At 39.1% G+C, this 22,248-nt stretch overlaps 1 protein-coding gene across 1 annotated transcript; it reads right to left on the minus strand.

The window, feature by feature from the left end:
• Positions 1-99: 99 nt before the first annotated feature.
• On the minus strand, positions 100-21,787 carry APPBP2 (amyloid beta precursor protein binding protein 2; the record flags this gene model as incomplete). The annotated part of the gene is made up of 13 exons (XM_082008655.1): positions 21,626-21,787; positions 11,390-11,478; positions 10,114-10,265; positions 9,460-9,583; positions 4,779-4,947; positions 3,935-4,024; positions 3,367-3,434; positions 3,175-3,280; positions 2,679-2,803; positions 2,395-2,480; positions 1,800-1,990; positions 1,203-1,368; positions 100-353 (listed from the first exon to the last, which is right to left on the minus strand). Exons 1-13 carry the CDS (start codon positions 21,764-21,766, stop codon positions 100-102), a joined length of 1,761 nt encoding a protein of 586 aa, XP_081864781.1. The 5' UTR covers positions 21,767-21,787.
• Between the last annotated feature and the right edge of the window lie 461 nt (positions 21,788-22,248).

A 22,248-nucleotide genomic window follows, 5' to 3' on the forward strand; every position in this document is an offset into this window, starting at 1 on the left:
TTCCAGCCCCCAGAGAACTACATGGTTTAGATTTCACAGTATGACTTTTCCCCCTGTAACCTGAGGGAAAAAACCTTAACTGGTTAATTGACCAAGTTCTTAGCTACTCTGTCCATCAACGTTCTGAGACATCAGAAAAGACTGGACCACTTCTTCAGTGGATTGAGGGCTGGTGCTTACGTCCTCCAGAGCATCTGTAACTGAGAACTGCCGATCCCGCAACCGGTTCCAATTGGCCAAAATATTGTGGTATTCAAAAACCTTCTCATAATTGCCAATGGAATTGTACAGTTTAATGAGACCTCTGTAATCATATTCAAGTCCACTGTATCCTTCACCAAAAAGCTTCTTTCCTGAAGAAATCCAAAAAGAACACAAAATTAAAATGTAATCCACCCATACATTGCATCTTGCTTCTCACACCATTTTTACCAACAAAATGAACCTTTTTGTTACAGCAGATCATCAACGTTTTGTTACGTTAAAGCAAGAACACAAGCAACACGCAAGCTTCCTGGATGACGGTTTGAATTCTACCTACCTTCTCCTTTAACATCATTAATTGTACCATAGCTTTACATGCACAGAATCTACCAGTCATATAAAGGCGGCAGTCCTTTTGCGTCCCAATTTCACTCTGAATTCAATTTAAACAGTGAAGTTGCTTTTCGGTTTTCTACCTTAAAATCATAAATTTGTCTGTAACGCACTGTACGTAACTGTAAGTAGTAAGATTGTGCATCTCAAAATTGAGCTACAGCATGGTCCAAAGATGCATTTGATTTGGAATTATAAGTTCACTGCAAATGATAATGGGCAAGAAAAATATGTAATGAGAGTATAGTTAGGCTGATGGGCACAACAGTTTTCCAATTCTTTCCAAATTTAACTACATTCTGCAATTAAGTTCTAGTGACAACTCCAAGACCTAAAGACTAACACCCAAGCTTTCAAGCTTTTAATTAGTCAGTTCCCAGATGCTTTCAATGTCAATTCCAATGCAGCACTGGAAATAATACGATTCCAGAATTCAGTCCCCAAAAGAACACTCAAGAAAAAGCATTATATTTAGATTGAAAACACATAAAATAAACATCTTGCATTTAATTAAATTCTTTACTAAAAACTTTAATACGCTTTTTAACAATGTCTCCTGTAGTATTAAAAGTGCTATATAGTCACACATTTTAAGAATCACCTACCAATTGCTATGGATCTCAAATAAAGCTTTTCTGCATTTTCATACTGATTCATATCATAGTTATAGAGGGAAGCTAGATGACCCACTGACAGGGCAACTTCATAATCTTCCTGACCCAGAAGCTGCTCCTTAATCTGAATTGCCTTGATGTGCATTTCTTCTGCTTCCTATGAGGATCAAATTCACACAGGTCAGTCAGACACCACTCACCATGCCATAAAAAGAGGAAAAAGAAGGAAGATTTAAAGAAACATAACTATGTAGCGGCTAAATAGTCTGTAGTATTTTATAAGAGGCAAAAAAGTAAGAAAGCCAAAGCCAAATCAAGTTCTCCAAATTCTTAGTTAAGTGGATCCGCAAATAGTATCACTTTTTCTGTCATCAAAATTGCTGCCACCCTGTCTGTGAAGGCATTGTGCATCTTAATGGATTATTTTTGCGCAAAGCTTTGGAGAGATTAATTATCAAGTACAAGTTTTCCAACCATAAACCTACCAACTGAGGTTATGAATTGTGGACACTGAAAATCATCATTTGTTGTGATTTATAGATGCCTTGCAGATTTTATATCAAGACCTTTACATCAACATAATCTTACCTTAAACTTTCTCATGGACTGATACAGTCTTCCAAGGTTGCCATAGTGTTTTGCTGTTTGCACATTAAACTCCCCAAAGGCTTTTTTAGCTAACTGGAGTGAGGACAGGTGTAAGTCATGAGCTTCTTGAAGTAGCCTCTGCTCAGTTTCCTTGTTGTGACAGTCTATTGCAATCTCCTCCAGGATAAGTGCTGAGTATAGGAGAGAAAAACCAATGTTACTGTGTTCCAAACACAAAGAGATGGTAACTGTAGGTGGCAGAAAGCCATCTACCCAAGACATCTCGGGAGACATCTAATCAGGCTTTGTGTTTATTACAAACTGTTTTCAAACAGGTATAACCAGATATCAAGCTCCCAACATGTTTTTATATTGTGTATTTTACTCTTTCCCCTGCCCCAAGTCTTCTAAGTTTTTTTTGTATTTTACAAGTGTGTTGACAGAGGACACTGAGGACTACAAGTATTCTAGTGACCTCCATTTGAAAAAAAAAAACACCAAACCAACTCATTACATTTCCTCTCTCAGAGAGCAAGATAAACATATCTGAAGGACTGATTTCAAACTCTCCCAGTAATGCAATTAAGGGTACTACCTTTAACTCTCTTTGAAGACGCCAAGAGAAGATGGTCTTCTGGGAGAATGTGAGTTATAATGCCAATAGCACGTTCAGCATGGAATCTGAAAGAGTTTACATAAAAAATTCAAGATACAGATATGTAAGCTAGCAGCTGACTGACAAAATATTAGAGACATTAATGCAATAAACAGATGCATTTAAATTCTAATTGGAAAGTCTGTATCACTTAAGAACAATTTACTCCATTTACAGCTTAGTTCACTAAATTTGCTGCCAGTACCTCAAACAATTGTACTCACAGTGCATTGTCAAATTTTCCAGAGCTGTACTGGTGAACATATGAAGAGTAAGCCAAGTCTTCATGAGCTGTAGCTACATGTATGTTTTTACCTCCAAATACTGACTGCCGGATATCAAGAGCTGTCTGAAAGAGTTACAAGAATACCATTTCATCAGTTAATACAGAAAAAAATCCCAAATGAATCTCTCTCATTGTTAAAAAGGGGAGAAGAAAATAATCTATTGGCTCTGAAATTCTGTAGGCCTCTACCTACATCCTTGAGACAGTAAATATATAAAAGCCACTTGAGTTAGGGGGAAAAAAAGAGAAAGCAAAACCCCATAGTTGGAGGTGTTTTAGTGGTTTAGGTTTTTTTTTAAAGAGCAAGCATTGCAGTAATTAAATCAACTATTACTTATCTCTATGAATTAACGGTATATGAGTTGCAGTAAAACATTTGAGAGATTATGAATATCAAAAGAAGTTGAAGACAGACATTTAGTCCTGCTCCATACCTGATAGATTGCAACAGATTGGCATATATTGTCTACGTTGAGCAAGTAAAATCCATAGTCTAGTAGAGTATCAGAGTATTTGGGGTGCTTGGCTCCAAAATGCTCCCTATGGAAACATACATATATTACAAATTGAGGCAAGTTAAGCATAATTTTAAAAGGTTTTTTTTCTTTATTTTGAATGCTACTTACCGGGCAAGGTATACTGCATGTTTTATCAGCTGCTCAGCCTTCTTAAATTCACGTTTTACAACACAAGCCTAAACAGGTTGAAATGAAGCATGTGAAGAGGTATATACTCAGAACTCGTCTCCTCCAGATACTGGCACAGTTGGTAACTACTATTTTTAATTTCAAAACATCATCATGTTTACTGAAGGACTTTTCAGTTATTTAAGAAAAGGTTCACAGATAAGATAAACTTAATATTTTATTCTGCCATAAATGCCTTACTAAGGGGCTAGTACTGTACCTAGTCTAGATCAAACAGACCACCTTTTTATGAAATGCTCTCAGGTTAACTTTGTCATGATTTACCTTTGAACAGCTGTAACTCAGTTTCAGAAAAAAAGAAAAAGCCACACACATACCCCCCCCCCCCCGCCCCCCAGACTGAGGTGAACCAATTAAACATAAATAACAAGCCATAAGGCTCATGAAATGGACCTGGTTACCGAAGCGTTCTGGAGGTACTACCTATCCTCACCCCTTCTTGGTAGCAATCTAGCTACAAAAGAAACGTGGGAGATCTTAAACTCACCTTTGAAGCTTGTCGTAAAACATCCACTACTACTTTCACAGGCAGGCCAACTGTGATCTCCTTCATAGCTTCTATACACCATTTATAAGCCTGTTGAACAAAGAGTTACCAACATAACGAAGCTGGAACTTCACTATGTTACAACATTAAGTATTATTTGGCTCTGAAAAATATACTGGTCATTTACATTACAAAATTTTTAAAATACTGTTTAATTGCTTATGTGTAATGAAACTTATACAGCTGTATCTTAAAAGACAGACTTAAAAAGCGCTCTTAAGGTTAATACTCACATATTCAGTAAGTATTTATACTAGCCTAAGGTAGGTATTATTACAATGACTTTTACAGAGAAAAAAGGGTATTTTACAATCTTTAAGTAATCCTCACAATTCCTATTGTGTGGGACAACTTCCTGGTCAGTGTACTTCAGAGCTAAAGGAAACCCATAGTTTATGCAGCAGTTACACTTAAGCCACAGTTTTCAAAAAATAAGTGCAAAGAACATTACCTGTGTTCTGCTATTCATTTTTACCTATTAAAATAAGCTTTTAACACTATTTCATTCACAGATGACCAACACATGCTACGAATCTATCACACATCGCGGCTTAATATTGGTCCAAGTACCGTTAAGAGCTTTTAGACTAACTCAGAACAAGACATAGGAAAAAAAACAGTCAATAAATCAGGTATTCCTCTGGTACTGCCACACAGGTACCAAAAAAAAAAAAAAATCAGGAGCTCCAGCTAGAAAGGTAACATGAATGAGCCAGTCGTGGAACATCCTAGCAGATTTCATAACCAGTTTTCTAAAGAAAAACAAAATCAAAACCCCACTCACCTCATCGTAGTGGCTCTTGGCAAAGAGCAGCGCACACAGCTCCCCATAGAGTGCTGCTTTGTTTGCTTGCTGACCGTGTTTTGCAAGTTTGTCCATGTAAGACTGCGCAAGTTTGAACGTTTCTTCTCCCAAGTGATATTTACAGTTACCGTTTCGAACATGCAGCAACCTTAGGGAGATGTAAAGAGATCTTCTAAACGGTGTCTGAATAAACCATTTCAATATAGAGTAGTACCATGAATCTACAATTTGGTATTATAATAGAACTGGGCTGTCATCCCAACAAAACTGCGCTGTCTGAATTCAGTAACACAGAAGAACCATTTACAGAATATTGTTCCAGTACACCATGCTTTGTCTCTTGCACAGCAAGAATTTTTACTGTTGGAGATGTCAAATGATTTTACATATTGATGCAGTTTTACATATCCAATGCTTGAACCACTTTGGTGTGGTGGCTTCATGTTTTACTGTTCATAAAATCAATTCTTCTCAACACTGCTAAATTCCATTTCAAAACCCTGTAATACACAGTATGGAAACCCTTCTACCTCCTTCCCAAAGTATGGTAAACTGAAACAGACATTAAAGTACAGACACAGCTAGTTTTCATGCATTTCTGCACTTTTTCCTCAAACCTTAAGCAACACAGTGCTTCATAAAGTGGGCATTTTTTGTTTTGGGGGCTAAGGGGGGGAAAAGGGAGGTGTCTTCACAAGAGATTCAATCATATCCATTCGACATGCTAATTCAGCACTGACTTAGCGCCACCAGAAAAGACTACTTTGTTGACCCGGTTCACAACAACTCTAAACAAAAACCTCTCGCCCACGCCTTGCCCCATCTCCTAACCCTGCTGCCTCTCCATCTGAAGGATTAACAGAAGCTTCCCGAAATGACAGCCAAATGCAGACAATAAAACACAGCTCTATTGAAACATACTCTTATTTCTCTAGAGACCTAACAATTTCAGCTGCCGGCATTTATTTAAAACAAAAGTAAAGAAGTTTTTCTGTAAGTGTAAGCTGATGCTTATTTACTTTTAAGAGATACGTTAGAAATGTGTGTGTGTTATCATATTCCAAGCCTAAAGGGCAGAACTGTGTTCCTACCCATTGCAGGCTAAGAAGAGACAGCTGTTCCTTCTCTATTGCAAATGCCTGCCATTTAGCACACATGAAATTTTGTTAAATTAACCTCCATTGTCCCTCCTGGAAATCTGTTATTAGACAATGAGTAATAGAGTTTGAAAAACATCAGGAAAGCCTTTGCAAATCAGGAGGACCACATAACACAGGAAGAGAAATACACAACGTGAAGCAAAGCAGAACATAATGCCGTATTGCAGAGAGGCTGAAACTCTGAAAATGTGAGCTAATGTATAGGTACAGCACTTTATACCTTTTATGATACATTATGATAGATCTTCCAGTAAACTGTTAAGGAGGGAGGAAGGAATAGTGAGGTTTTTGATCAAATGTTTCTCCTCTCTAAAGCTGAGTAGAGATTTGGAAGTTACTATAGCCATGCCTCCCTCAATAGCAAAAAGCAATTCCTTTAAGCTTGTCCTATAAATTCAGCCTGCCCCTAATATAGCCCCCTCCTATACTTTCCTATTGACATGTATCATGAAACTCCAACACTAACAAGAAAAGAAATAAAGTTCACATTTTCACCAGTGGCAGGTAAGCACGCAGCAGATGCATATTAGCCATGCACAGAGAAGATCAAAAGTAAAGACCTTCAAAAAACCCCTGAAACGAGCTACAGAAACACCAGCTTTCCAATGAGAAACACCAAAGCATGGCTGAAGAACAGAAAGCAAAAAGCAACAGCCACAGTTTTCCTTAAATAAGGTCTGAGAACTAAACACGATGTAGAAGTGCATTGTGTTCTTGGTCACAGGCAGCAGAAAACTATCTAACATTCAAGCAACAAGAAGCAGGAATTTTAAAGCAACTAGAGAGAAAGACTAAGCAATTACAGTTTCCCTAAAGAGGGAAACTATTTTGCCTACACCAATGGGAGCTGCTACGCAACATCAAAAATACGAAGCCCAAATCCCATTCGGTGGTGTAAGCCAGTAGAGATAGTGCTGCGATTTAGATAAGCGCCTGGGAACGATAATATCCAGCATCTGGATGCCTCAGTGATAGCGTCTAAAAACAAAGAAATCTACAAAAAAAAGCAGCTAAACCTAAACCAATCCTCTAGGATAAGCAGAGTTTATGTGATCCAGTTCTGAGTAACAAAAAATCCTTTATTAATCCAAAAGAATTTTAGAAGATAAAGCCAAGAGGAAGAATAAATGCCTTAGGACATTTATGCTAATAGCTACGAATCTTCTTTGATGTCTGCAATAATAGCTTTTGGGGAATAACTTGCTCCCCCGCCCAAATAAAATCATTCTCTAAGAGCATACAGACGTAGCAAACAAAATGTTTCAGAGCAGCTTAGGAAGTCTGAAAACATCAGGAAAAAAACCCCAAAGATCAGCAAAACATGAAACAATGAACTGGGAAAACCACCTATTCGTAATATGTATTTGTGCCTTATTGTTTAACATATAATAGTGAGAGAAAGCAAACCAAGAGGAACACAACACATACAGGAAAGCAGTATACAAGCTTGTAGAAATCTCAACTCTCCACATTTTCTCAAGTTTCTTCATATAATTTACCACTGCTACTACAAACACACAACAAATTATGTCCAAATAACACAAAACTTCACATTTTTAAACTGCGTTCTATTAATAATGCAATGTATTAATTAAACTCCCAGAGATTAGATTTTCTAGCTTTTAAGAGTGTCATATTTTCAAGAGCTAGACTTAAATGTTGTTCTCTTAAAACTCCACCTCACTCCAGTGCAAGCACCGTGGTAAGAGCAAGGTATTCTACAGCAAGGATTAGACAGCAACAACAACTAGTTTATCTTACTGCCTCATGACTTTGAAGCCAAGTATAATTACTGCTCTCTCCTCAAAAAGGTTTTCAGATTTTACATACTTAGTGCTTCTGGAAGCATTTCCAATTCTTTCTATTTGATATATTTCCAACTGAATGATGCTGTTTGATTGTTTGGCAGATGCCTGAACATAAAGCAGTGTCTCCTCATGTACACTGTTGTCCAGAGGGACTTAATGCTACATGCAGGCCACCAGCTTTCACTACAAGAACAATGCTTGTCTCTACCCAAACAGAATTAACATCTCCAGTTTAGAAAAGCTCATCTTAATATATAAAGATATAAAGTTCATCTTAACATATAAAGTTTTTTTTTTCTAGCACAAAGCAAAAATCTTCTTTCCACAATTGCGTGGGCTGTACGTTGTTGTCCAACAGAGAAAGAGTTACCTTTTTTCCTTTCTTTACCTTCTTTTCCGTTTTTCTATTTGGAGAAAAGGAAGGAGTTTATTTTAAGGCAACTCCTCCAGCTTGCCAAACAGCCTGATTCAACTAGGAAACTTTTTTTTAGATTAATTAGAAGGCAAAGGACCGAGTACTAATAGTGGGCTATATCCATCATTGCCCTATTCAGGAAGGTGTCTGTCTGCCCAGCCTTCTCCTGGCATCATCTTATTTCTGGAACGAAAGCCAGTGGTAGCTGGCAGGGCAGACCAAGGCAGAGCAGGAACCATTCCCACGGCCCTCTGGTTCACACACAAAATAAGCAGCTACTGGCAAAGCCTATTTACCCTTCATCTTTGCCCAACCATAAACAAGATGCAAGGTTTTTTGGAGCAGTTTTCCAAAACAAGTTTTGCCCTATATTCAAATACAGTACATACGTTGTTGCTCATTACACAGCAGCTAGAAAAAGTAAAAATCCTATTTTAACTATGCTCACCAGTACACAGGTATTCAAGCGCATACCTGTAGCATACAAAAGAGGTCAGTCACAGTGTTACCAACGAAATCAACCTGGGTACTTGCTGCAGACTCATCATTAGAGCACACATGTAGATGCACAGGCGTAAGAGCAGAGCAACTAAAAACTAAGAGCGATAATCTTTGAGGCCTCCGTGAATGGAATTTGAATTGCAACAGACCCTGCTACAGGCCTTGAGAAACAAGCCATATACAAAACCCAAATGCCTCCTAAAAGCAGAAATTCTTTTCCAAATGTTTAAGCTGTGGCTGCAGGTGTCCACAAGAACTGGACATCTAGATATTTACCTATTCACATAGTTAAGTAGCTCAGCATGGGGCAAGAGATCTCACTGCATCTGCAATCAGGAAAGGTATCTTTTCCTTTTATTTCTGCTCAACTGTATTTATATCCTTTGTGTTTGGATTTGGCAAATTCTTCTTGTAGTAAATACAATTTTAGCAAACATCAACGTAACACATTCCTTCATATGCAAAAACGCTTGGAAAAAACCAAGGTGCCGGAGCACTCTTACTGTCCAGCACTCATTACTCATTTCTGCATAATATATATTATACAGAAAGGCAAAATGGTGTTTTTTTCCAATCAACTGTGCTGCCAGTTTACAAGTTGAAGATCCGGGGATCAGTGTAAAACAAGCACCTTCTGATCTTCAGCTCTAGCCAGGAAAGTATTTTGGTGCAGCAGAACGCTAAAGGGAGCATCTGAAGCTTGATGGCTCCAAGGCAGCTGGTAACATATTGATGCGTATTTCACAGTAACATAGAGTAATGAAAGGTGAACTCACCTTACACAACATTCTACAGCACGAAACCAGTGAAGGATTTCGTCATGAAGGGTGCATAACTGAAGGCAGGAAAGAAATACCTTCTCAGCATCGCTGTACCAGCCTGCATCTGATAGGAACCCGCCTAGGAAAAAAATACAAGAACAAATAGAAATTTGAACAGCAAAATACCTTTTTAAGAGAAAAAGGCTTTGCTTGTAAGAAGATTACTTATTTCATAGAACTGCATACTACATATGGGAATCCTGTCAATGATAAACCCTCCAGTTCTGAATTGAAAAGGATGAAATATGAGAGTAAAAGAATCCTCCGTCAGTTGAAAATGACTGTTTGATATTACATAGTTTTCCTACAGTTTTCTGTGAAGAAATACTTACCAATACTAAAATTATGCAAAGTCTTAATGTTAAGCATCACATCTGCAAATTTTAAATCTAAAACATCTGAAATATCAAAGATAAGCCTATTTATTCTTAGATATTAAAATCCAATATATTTTTCTTAAGACATCAAGTAGTTTTTTAAAAATTACATTGCAAAACCACACACATTCTTGAAAAAGGGATCACAGCCATTAACATGAAAAAAAATTAGCATTAGCTTAACTGAAGCTTGCATGAAAGAAACTTTAAACAGCCTATCATCACCAGTTACCTAAAACAAAACCAATCTGGATTGCTTTTTCTTTTACAGCAGAATCCGATTCTGCTATGTAGGAGCACCGTCTACTGAAAGAATAGGCCAGTACAGAAGCAACTTTTACTCCATGGTCCATCAAAGCCTGAAAACAGTGATGAAGCAGATGTCTGAAACAAAAGAAAACAGCATTTGATTACACTTTAAAACACTGCAGTCAGTTGGCTCTTGAGTGCCATGAATTCAAATGAGTAGTGATTCAGAGAAATAACTCCAACCCTTTCTCAAACCAAAACCAGATGAATACAAGCATAGTTGTCAAATCTCAAGGCTAACGGATTACAGTTGTTGGATTATCCAAACACATGAAGTGAGTGTACACAAAGTTCTGTACAAGGACACCCTCCAGTGTAAGCGAAACACAAGCCACCAACTACCAAGTATTGAAACTGGAAAACAAGCTTTTCAGCTAAAAGTTAAGGGGGTGTGGGAAGCCTCAAACCCACCTTTACACTACAACTCCCATAGAATTGCAGATAAACGAGCAGGTACGAACCCATTAACATCACACACATAAACAATGGGAGGGAGGTACGTCTAAAGACTCAACGCTTATTCTGGTTACAAAGAATTTGATCTAAAAAAGTCAAGTTCTGAGCATAACACCACAAATTGGAATATTTAAAGACTGGAAAGCTCTTTCAACAGAGGCAATCCTATCAGCTTGATAACTCTTCACTTAGGATCTGCTACAACAGCAAGAAACAAGATACTTTGCCATTGCTCACGGACTGGCTGGTCATTGATCTGTTGGTGGTGAGCAACTAGAGTTTTTTGCATCACTTGTTTTCCCTGTTTGTGCTTTTTTCCTCACTCTCTCTTTGTTGTTTTCTTTTTCATCTTTTTTAATTATTAAATTGTCTTTATGTCAACCCACAAGTTTTCATGCTTTTACCCTTCCAATTCTCTCCCCCATCGCACTGGGTGGGGGAGTGAGCGAGCGGCTGTGTGGTGCTCAGCTGCCTACCAGGGTTAAACCACAACAACAGGCTGCAGAGCAGTAACAAAGAAAGCGCTATGACTTGGTACATTTATACAGAAGTTCTGATTGTTTTCCTTTTTGAGACAGAAAGACACATCATAACTTAAAAGTTCATCTGTAAATCTAACGAGATATTCTTACAGTTATTAGATGGGCTAGTAAAACCAAGAAAATTAGACGTCTTCCAAATTCAAAACCTAGACCATGAGGTGAGAGCTGAAATGAGAACTGTCAATATATTAAGATATTTACCTTTTATCTAAAGCTCGTAGCACCTTTGCAAAAACTTCTAGTTCACAAAATTCGCTACCCAGCTGGCATAAGCGGCCCTGTTGGTAAAGCTGAAAGAAAAACATAAATAAATTTTAAAATTTAAGACCTATTTCTTCTGGGAAATTTAGCTTAATAGTAAAGATGACTTATGATGAAATCTAGACTTCAAAGTATTGAAACACAGCAGACTGAGAAGTAATTGTTCCACTATCTCCACACAGGAGCACAATTTTCTTGTTTAAAAACTGAGCACACAAGCTGTGAGAGCTCCATAGGCAGTTTCAAGGTTTTTTTAATCTATGAATGTATTTTCAAGTGTCTATGTCCACCTGCATAATCAAAACACTGCAACACATAAGCTAGAAAGCCAAGACAAAACCAAGAAACCCCTACAGTCAACAAAAAAATACAAGTAGTAACTTCTTTGATACCAAATGCTTTGAAAACATTTTTAAATTTAAACATTTTCTAGCATACAGCACTGCAAACAGATTTTATATTTATATGTAAATAAATATATATAAATAAACCCCAAACCCACAAGTTCTGGAAGGGGTGACTCACCAATACTTGGAGCTAAAGACAGGCATAAGGCCCTGACCCCATTAATACCTGTGCTTTCACAAATAATTCCTGCATAAGTAAGAGGGAAAGCTCAAGTGAATCTGTTCATGCATTTATTAAAAGCAATGGCTAGTTTTATGCCCAAACTGATTTGTGTCTGCAGATAAGCAAATATATCAGTTGACTTGTTCATAAAAAACAAAACATGGAGACAGTTCTCTCTGCAATGCATAGTTAAGTTGCAGAACTATCTGCCACATTATGCTATAAATACTACGAATTTACATAGGTAGAGAAATGACTGTACAAATATATGGCAGAAAAAACCATTGCAGGCTATTAATTCCTGATGTCCTGAAGCCCCTGAACCACAAATGACTGAAAGCAGGGTATGTAACCTAAGGAAGCACCACTATACACTTGCCATGGTTGTATGTACCATCACCAACCTCTGAGAGAGGCACAGTACTGGATCACACAGCACCATTGCAGTACGACTCTGCATTATTTTAAGTGTCCCAGAAAAAAACAAACACCCACCATCACCCTTTTTTCATTAAAAAGGTCTTTCCGGGAGGCAGTAACTCCATGGGGAAAAAGGGAGAAGCCAGTAGCTCATGTCTCACAGGCACTTCCCTCTAGAAGCTGCATCTTTTGACACGGGCCATTCAAGACCCATTTCTGTTCTTCTGTGGTACCTGTGCTGTGCGATGCAGGGATCGGAGAACTACAGTTTACCAGTAGACACAAACCAGATGATACGCTGGAGTTTCAGGCCATCGTCAGCACACAGGTAAAGCACTGGTACGTTGCACTCTTAACAGTTCTTCAAATAGCCCTCATTTTTAATCCGTATGTTAGGACGTTCAAACATCTACTGTCCAAGATGGGCATATTCATACCCACAGTAAAACACTCCATGCTAAGTGGGTTTTACGTCTATGAGGAGCTTAGACATGAGGAGTTCAGCTATCCTTATTATGTAAGCTAAGTAAGGCCAAGAGAAAACATTACTTAGAGATGCTCAATTACAAAGAAAGATTTCATGAACATTTTAATACTCCTCCCAGTTTCAATAATTTCTTAAAATACTTTTGTTGACAAGTGTCTTGTGTCTCGTTCACTTTTTCCTCCACGAACACTGAAAGCAGATGAATTAGTATTCAAAACACAGTATGCGAGGACAACTCCTCCAGCCAGAAATTTAGTTTTAGTCAACTCTTCTTATAAAAGCACATGACACTGATTTTACAGCACAGCAAGTTTGTTATTTTAACAGAACCTACAAAAAACCCCCTTCAAAAATACTTTGACCTAATAATGTCAATTGCCAGAAATTATTGTTTTCCTTCTAGTCATCTATTTCACTGAGGAGGAAAAAAAAGGAACTCTTAAAAAGCAGTGCAAGTTGGCATGCAAAGTTACTCCTTAGATAAAACAGTGCCGTCTCCCCGTACTTCAAAGAGATCAGATTTTCTTCTGAAGCTATATTCTGTCTGGCAGTGAAGGAACATCCAGTCTGGTGTATTTAAAAACTACAGTCATGGTTAAGTGTTCTCATTTTCTTCAACACAGCTGTCTAATGGTAACTTCTCTATAAAACCTAAAACATATTTTTCGCACTCAAAGAAAGAGGATTAAATCTTGCCTCATATTCCAGGCCCAAAACTGAATGTGGACATCTTATCAATAATTGATGAGACCATTTCTGGAAGAAACTAAGACACATACCCAAGCTACTTTACAAGAGAATCAAAAGTACTATCACATGTTCAACAATTAGGCTTTCGATCAAGTACATTATCATATCCTCTTATCACCTTGCAGTGCCAACTAAAAATCACAGCGATTACTCCGATACTAGCTTACTAAATACTAACTGTAGTAAGACTTTTAAAAATTAATATATTTATGAGGTTACATAAACTCATCTTGTAATGTGCCCACTGTTTACATGTGATTCTTAAATTGCTAATGAATAAATGCCCTGGTTGGGTGGGAGGGTGCAGGAAGGTCCCAAACTACACCCTCAATTTTGATACATCAATTATTTCAGGCACATGTAAAATTTGGCTTACGGCCCAAAGGTCCAAGCCTGATATCTGCACATCTCTTATCCCAATTCAAAGGTAAACACTTGCACCATTCCGGCATGCAAAAAACCCCCAACCTATTTTTCACTGGTATAACCAGAAACACAATATCCTTAGGACATTTACCACACTATTCACCCCTTCCCTTGACATACTGGCAAACATTTTTAAGGAATTAACTCAGCTTGAAGTCTCTTGAAATTGTTGTAGCTGTTACAGCAATATTTTCAAACAAAATTTGACATGGAAATAGCAAGTGTACGTCAAACTGTGAAGCAATTCCAGGAGATTCAGTAACGCTAATTCGTTCATTGAGAAGCAGTTGCAAGCACTGAAGAAATGGTTTTCTTGTTAAAGCTCCAGAGAGAAAAAATTCCTGACCACAAGCCTTGCTACGTAACACAAAAAAACCAAAACAAAATAGTGATTCAAGGAAAACATGCCCTGACAAGAATGGCAGCGGTTTGGACTTCTGGAGAACTGTTCTTAAGAAACAAATGTCTTTTAGATGCAAACTTAACCTATTTGGAGCTTAACAGAGATTTATTTTTCTTTAACTATGGAAAAAATGAATAAAAGCTACAATATGACTTCCAACTTCATCAGCTCACACCGATACATTAATTCTGGCACTGAAGATCAGAACCAAGGTATAAGTTTAATATATAGGTGTATTATTACACACATGCACAATCAAACTGTTCTGCATAGCTGTGAGAAAACCACCACGATCCTCCTTCAGGATCTAAGGCTTAAATATTTAACTCAAAACACATCCACCTAAACATGCAAAAGGTGCCCATAGTGATGTCCCAAATTAAACACATTAATAACATTAACTTGTAACTTATCTATTACTATATCATCATGCACATGTAATTCTGTTAAAGTTCTTGTCAGATTTCTCTCTCTAGGTACACTAAGCCGAGCTCTAACTGCTTCCTAGCAAACTCCTGAAAATAAAAGACAAAAAGATATGTTAAACTGCTAGCAAAAGCAAAGCCGTAACACAAGAGAAAAAGCTTGATGCAATATTTGTATCACCAGCATTCTGGGCTGTTTCACTGTCTACAAGCACAAAAGACTTTTTCTAAACCTAATGAAAAAATAATTAAAATTTTAAAATAATTTTTTAAAGCAGTTGGAGATTAATTCTAATCAGTTGTAAAAGGACCCTGTAGAAGAGGAACTGTAGAACATGCAATTTGAAAAATATGCTCCTATTGCTGCTGTTTGGAAGAGGACTGAAAAAATTAATATGGGTTTTTCAGTAAGAATTGAAGATACAAGGAATTCCAAGGAGTTCCCCAGCATGTTTAGTAATGTCTACTAATGTAACGTGGAATATCATGCCAAATTTGGGAAGGACTGTATACTTAATCAAGAAACATCAGTATTTGGGGAAAAAGGTAGGCTGTAAGCCACAGTCTTCCTTCCCTACTTAACAAGGAAGGAAAAAGTTTCTTGAGAGTCAACAGCCCACTGAATCAATCTGTTGACAAATGACTCATTATAGATGGGACGGGGGACGGAACAGCCTTAGAAAATAATCAGAAATTTAAGTACATTTGATCATTTTAAATCAATTTCAAAACCATCCACAAAGCCTCTGGACAAGCTCTAGTTCTGTTGGATGTTGTCTAGGGCATTAAAAAAAAGAAAACTTCACAGCTCTTTGAAAATGTACTGCCAATTACAAGGCTGATCTTTATGAATGTCAATCAAATAATCAAGAAAAAAACCCCAACCTTATTCAATAAGCCTAACTTCAGAGACAACTTTTGGGGCCTACTGCTTTCACATACAGCACACTTCTTCACGTCTTCCCACTCACTCCTCTTTCTGTATCATATGAGCAAAGTTTTTTGTTTAAAAGTTTACAGAGTCCGGCACAAGGGATACAAAGACTGAGCCTTACAGTCACACACGCGTACGCTTCTCTGCAGCAGTAAATGGGAAAACCCAGTCTGCTTGGGGGTTAAATCGGCAGGAGCTGAACACCTCTGTTCACCATGTGACCTCGTTACCTAAATTATTATGAATTCTAGTGTCTAAGGCTCAACAAGGATAGTGAAAAAACACTGGGAAGCTAGAGTATACCAGGATTAGAAAACATGCCCCATAATTAAGAGGTTCAAAAAAAGAAAAAGCAAACTGAGTAACATGAAGAACAGCAAGCAAAGGCAAGAAGTTTCAAACCCGTAAAGACATAACAAGGAAAGGTGGTTCAATTCCAGTCTAAATTTAGACTACAGAAATAAGGCACATGTTAAAGAGTAATAATAAATAAATAAACGAATGAAGTGATGATTCTCCTTCACTGTGAGACTTTAATTTAAAAAGATGATACAAGGATATGATTTAATTCAAGCAGTATTCAGTGAAGTCCTACTGCACATACTACTCTGGAAGTCTAAGCAGATGATCAGAATGGCTGTACACGTGTGCACGCACATGCGGAAATCATGATCGTTTCCCACACGTACATTTCATTTCTGACCCCCAAATATACAGCAGCATGAATATAATTGAGTCTTTGTGAAGTCACACTGATCAGTCACAGCAGAAGTCCTACAAAATATGACCCACTCACTCTGGGATTTTTTGCCTCCTTCATACATTACTTGCTTAAGACCTTGTTTGTACTCCTCTGGTCAGAAAACCTCAGAACTAAAGGAGCACAGCTACACTTCATTTCATGGGTAGTTTATCCTCTTCACTCTCATTAAATACCCAGGAGACCAAAGCCTTGGGACAAGCTAGTTTTATTCTAATTTATAGAAATTATGCTTACAATGATTCTTCATCACTAAAAACAATCCCTACTGCAATGCAGAGAATGGACATTCTATTGCTTGTTGTGAACAGTCAGCAAATTCCTGTTTATTCATTTTGTTTGGTTCAAAGAATACCTAGATACGATACAAGAGCTTTTATTAGCCACGCTCGTTCTTTTTCTGATTGGCAGAATACAGTGAGGAGACATGTCAGTGCAGCTATGCTCATTATTAGAGAGGTTGGAGCTATCAGAATCTAAACTCAAAAATTTGGTATTTTGATTCACATCAAGGTAGGAGCAGTTCAGAAGTTGTATCCACCACTTCAAAGAGAAAGCACGATTATAACCTTTTGGATTTGGCCTAAAAATTTTAATGCATAACAAGTTAGCATAGCGCAATTGCTAAAGGTTATAAGTCTGCACTACCTAACTAAAATAAATGAATGTCACCTCCAATTGTTCCTGTGGTTAATGATCTCATCAGAAAACATTCAAAGAACATCGGACCCAAACAATTTTCAAGAAAAATCAATGTAAAAAAAGAAAAACACACAATCCGGAAAAGACATTTCAAAAGGAAAATAAACATTGTATGAAACTCCTTGTTAGCTAATACAAGTCCAACATCAGCCTGCTAGTGTGTAACTGCAACAAATACCTATGATAGAAAACACTAACGAAGGAGTATCTCTTCAAAAACACCATGAGAGCCAAAGAAATTGGATAATTATTTATAATAGAATATAAAGCTGAGGCATGGGTAAAGAACTGAATTCTATATAAGACGCTATCTGAACAGTCATTGGACTAGATAGTTCAAGATATTATTTCTGTCACCAGAAACTAGATTCCTTACATAACTTCCTTTCCTCAAAACACTATCCTCTCCCCAACAAATGACAAAATATAGCAATTTGATTTTCCTCTTTCCTTTTTGAGGACTTAGAGTTTATTTCAGTTGTCACCTACTTTTTAATACAGAATTTCGCTATTTGCAAATGCTGCCTACCTGTCGGGCATGTCCTATTTTAACTGAGATCCAGCATATTTCTTTCTTTGGCTTCTAGAAGCTAGACACACTCTCCCTCTCTCTCTCCCCCCTCCCCCAAAAACCAAGAAAGTGAACCTAGCTAGTATTACTAGGAAACACCACAACCAGGATATACATAAACCTGGCAGAGACACAAAGGAAACAAAATATGATATGTTTGCACTTTTATTCCCCCCGCCCCGTGCAGGTGTTACTTGTAACAACACTAGTTATTAAGCTCTTCAAAATACAGCTGTGATTAATAATACACTTAAATATTTTTTTGCACAAACAAACTTGAAAATTTTCAGGATATCCTTACCAGTATTCTGTTCTGCCTCTATTATTTTTCTAATGGTTGCAAGGAAAAGTCAAATGCCATTTAAAAAAAAAAAAAAATCCAGTAACACTCTGCTGGACCAGTACAGGTTTGCTGTTTTACTACAATCATCATTATTTGATATTGCCTTTTTAAGCTTTAGTCATTGTTTAAGAATGTTACAGAAAGATAAATACGCTTAATATGAGGAACCTGCCCGCTTCTGTCACCTTGTGGCAGAACCTATTTCTTAATGAGTCCACAACATGAAACTACCTGCAACTACCCCAAGGTTTGATTCCTCATTGTCAACTGGGAATGCTTAGGTTTATAAGGCATGTCCTAGAACTTAACAATTCTGGAATACGTAGAATTAAAATTGGATTTGTTAAGAAATCGGAAATAAAGGCAATGTATTACGACAATAGAGCCAAACACTGGATTAGAGCATATCCTAGGGAAAAAATGAAGACCAAGGCACTCTACTAGCATTTTCCTCCCTTTTAAATAATAGCACATTGACTATCCCCGCTGTTGTAATAGTACTGTATCCTGCCCATGTCATCTTAATCAATCTGAACAGGTTGGCAAACTGTGCGAGATTGGCAAAGGTTAAGTTCAAGTGTTCATACCGATGAATATGATAAAAAAAGTTTTGTACAGCCACAGACAATCAACATCTGTGTATCAAATTAAAATTTTCCAAAATCAGTGGCAGTTTCCCCAATATCACAAACTGCGATTAACACATGGCTAACAAACCATTACTTACAAGTTAGATGTGAAAGACTAGAAACATATTACTCCTTTCAATAATCACTGAAAGTGATTCTCAATCTTTTTCAAGATGTAAATGCAAGTATATTCACGCAAATCCTCAATTACACACCACTTTTCCTCAGCCGTATTTAAAGAGTAACTACCATTCCATAGGATACTAACAACTAATTGACACCCCCTCCACACAGCAGCAACCACCACCACCATGTAGTCAGAACAAGGATTTAGAAGTCTTCTAGTCTGTCTTATTTTAAAGACTTAGCGACTTTGGAAATTCTACTGCTGCTTTAAAGAACTTCATAGCTCAGGAACATGAAGTGGTATTTAATATCCACATGATTTCGGAAATAACCGTATGCAGAACCAAAACAGTAAAACAAGCACCATACACAACAAGAAAGGACTGTCCAAAGGTGTGATGCTGTCCTCATTCTAAACCAATTCAGCTATGTCATTTGCATTGCTGTAGCCATCCAAATATAGAAATCAAGAACCAGTTACTGAGTGTTGTACAGGTGCATAGAAAAACGCACACTATTCAAAAGATTCAAAAGATTTGTGATCTGGGCTAGGCTTCGAGGCACTCATTGCACTCATCTCCGTATAAACCACTCTGTACGGGTTGAGTATTCATTTCAGCAGCCCATCCAAGGTTTAGCTGCATTTGTGCATAAGCTAATTTGAACGTGACTATTAAGGACAATACATTCTCCTACACAGAAAAGATATTTGAAAAAACCCAACCAAGTAGTGAAGACATGGAAGATGAGCCTACCATTGGCAAAACACTCCCTACACCCTGTAGCCTAGTTTTATTTATTCTGTATGTGGACATCTCACAGATGTGTATTAGTAAGAGGAGTATAGGTGCACCTTACACATTCCAGATTATCAAAGATTGTCCTGTTGTAACACACGGAAATAACAGGAAAAGCAATACAAACTACCATCACTGACAAGTTATACTGGCTAGTGATTAGTACAACAGAAACATTATTTTGAAGACAGATACTTAGTGTGTTTATTATCATCTGCCCAACAGGATGATGAACCAATGTACACAAGCAGAACAAACAGATTAGAACGTCTCTAGAGAAAGTCAGATATACTGCTGGTTCTTTTTTCATTATGAAGTAACTCCGTATGAATCTGATTCAATGCAACCACTGAAGAGTGCTAATAAAAGGCTAAGAAGTCAATGATCTATTAAGCTCATCTACAGATGAGTGTTTAAACAATCTGGGAATAATATATACTTGAATATTTCTATCATTAGAAGGAGTTTTTGTTTTTATGCTTTTAAAAGCCACAGAGTACCATCCTTTCATCTGAACGAGCATCAGGACAGGCAATGCCAAGAAAGTTTATTTGTCAATGGTCACACCTGCTAACAGTTAAAAATAAACCCTCAAATACTCTTCCATATTGTTAGTCCCATACCTTTAGCCTATCTGATGATTGCCATGTATCAACCACATCATTATCTGCGAGCATGCTCATATGTGGTAGAAAGGGGTTTCCATACTTCTCAACCCATACAGCAGAGACAAATAATAGCAGTATACAGAAAACGTACATGCCTGTTTCAACGCTGTAGAAACAATTTCACTGTCTCTAGTGAAGATCAGCCTTCCTTATAAATATTACTACTCTCTATATATGTGATGGGCCACTACCCCTGGTTCATAAAGATTCATCTAAAGAATGACTTCATTTAGCACATCCTAGATTTTCAGAAATTTATGGGCAGAGGAAAGAAGAGTTATCCCCCATCTTGTTTCTCTCCTGAGGAATGCTCATTTCCAGCCGTTCCTGTACATGGATGAAATGCCTATTTAGTGGACAATAGAAATTAATGGACCATCTCAGTGTACCTTTTACTCTAGCTCTGGGTATTTTAGAGGCAGCTGAATGAGAAACAGCCCTTTCATGAAAGAATGATTTAAGGCTAATAAACTATATCATTAAATGAGTCTCAATTCTTTTCATCTGGTTCCTACCAGATCATTAAAGACTATACAAGAGCATGGAAAACTCCACTCCTGCTAAGACTGACATCACATTCTTCAATACATTAAAAAAAAAAAACAAAAAGGAAAAGGAAAAAATATATTCCAACACAGATAGCCTGGTTTCATCCTGCCCCTTCCCGTTCTCCAGCTCCAAAGGCATCTTCCCCCGCACCCGGGCCCTCACCCCACGGCCACCAAGGACAGGCCTCTTCTCCGGGTCCTCCGCGACGGGGCTGCCCCAGGAGCCTCCTCCGCTCCCTCTCCGCGGCCCCCGGGCGTTTCATGTAGGCCAGGCGCCCACGACTTGTGGGGGGAAGTCGCAGGCCCCCAGCCCTGCCCGAGCCTCCCGCCGGCGCCTCCTCGCCTTCAGCCGCAGCGCGGGCGGCCCCACACAGGCCCTCACTCCCCCCTCCCGTCCTGCGGGCCCTACTCCGCACCGGCGGCCAAGCGGCCCCGGCGGGGGGACGGTGAGAGCCTGCGCCCCCTCACCTCCGAGCCCCCCGGGGAGAGGCCTGGGGCAGGCCGGGAGCGGACCTTCCTTCCTTCCCTCCTCCTCCTCCCCCGGCCCGCTTCTCCTTCCATCTCCCCCAGGCCCAGCCGGGCCCGGCCTCGCTCGGCCCCCCGCCACCTCCCCATACCTTGTAGTACACGTCGAACTGGATGTTCTCGGGCAGTGAGCGGATATCCCGACGCCGGGCCCGCCCGTAACTATCCACCACGGCCGAGATCGCCGTGTTATAGAGCGTCTCGGGCACCCACTCCAGCTCCACCGCCGCCATCTTGGGTGTGCGGAGCCGCCTTCCCCCCACCCACCTCCCCCCCGCCTGCTTGTCCGGCCCGCTCCACCTCCCGCTCCTCCCGCCCCGGGGCTCCCGCCGCCCTGCCTGGGGAGGGAGAGGCGGCAGCGGCTGGAGCGCCGGGGCTGTGGGGATGATGACGGGGGAAAAGGGCGAGGGAGTCATCCGCCTGCGCGGAGGCGCCGAGAGAACGAACGTGGGGCGAAGGGGAAAGCCCAGGGCAGGCGAAGAGATGTGGGGCGAAGGGGTTATATCCAGGGGGTGAGAGGAAATATGGGGAAGGAGGGTGTGGGAGCAAGGGGAATCACTACTGGCAGCAACAGGGAGCAAGAAGTGGGGTGTCGCAGCAGGGTAGGGCTGTGGCTTGTGGCAGGACCATGGCCTGGCCTTCAGGTGACTGCTATGGTGAGGCACAGTGCCTTTCCCCATGGGCCTTGGGGTTTGGGGGCTCTGCGGGCTTTATT

The sequence above is a fragment of the Phaethon aethereus genome (assembly GCF_964289735.1).
Source record: "Phaethon aethereus genome assembly, chromosome: 19".
Classification (NCBI taxonomy): Eukaryota; Metazoa; Chordata; class Aves; order Phaethontiformes; family Phaethontidae; genus Phaethon; species Phaethon aethereus.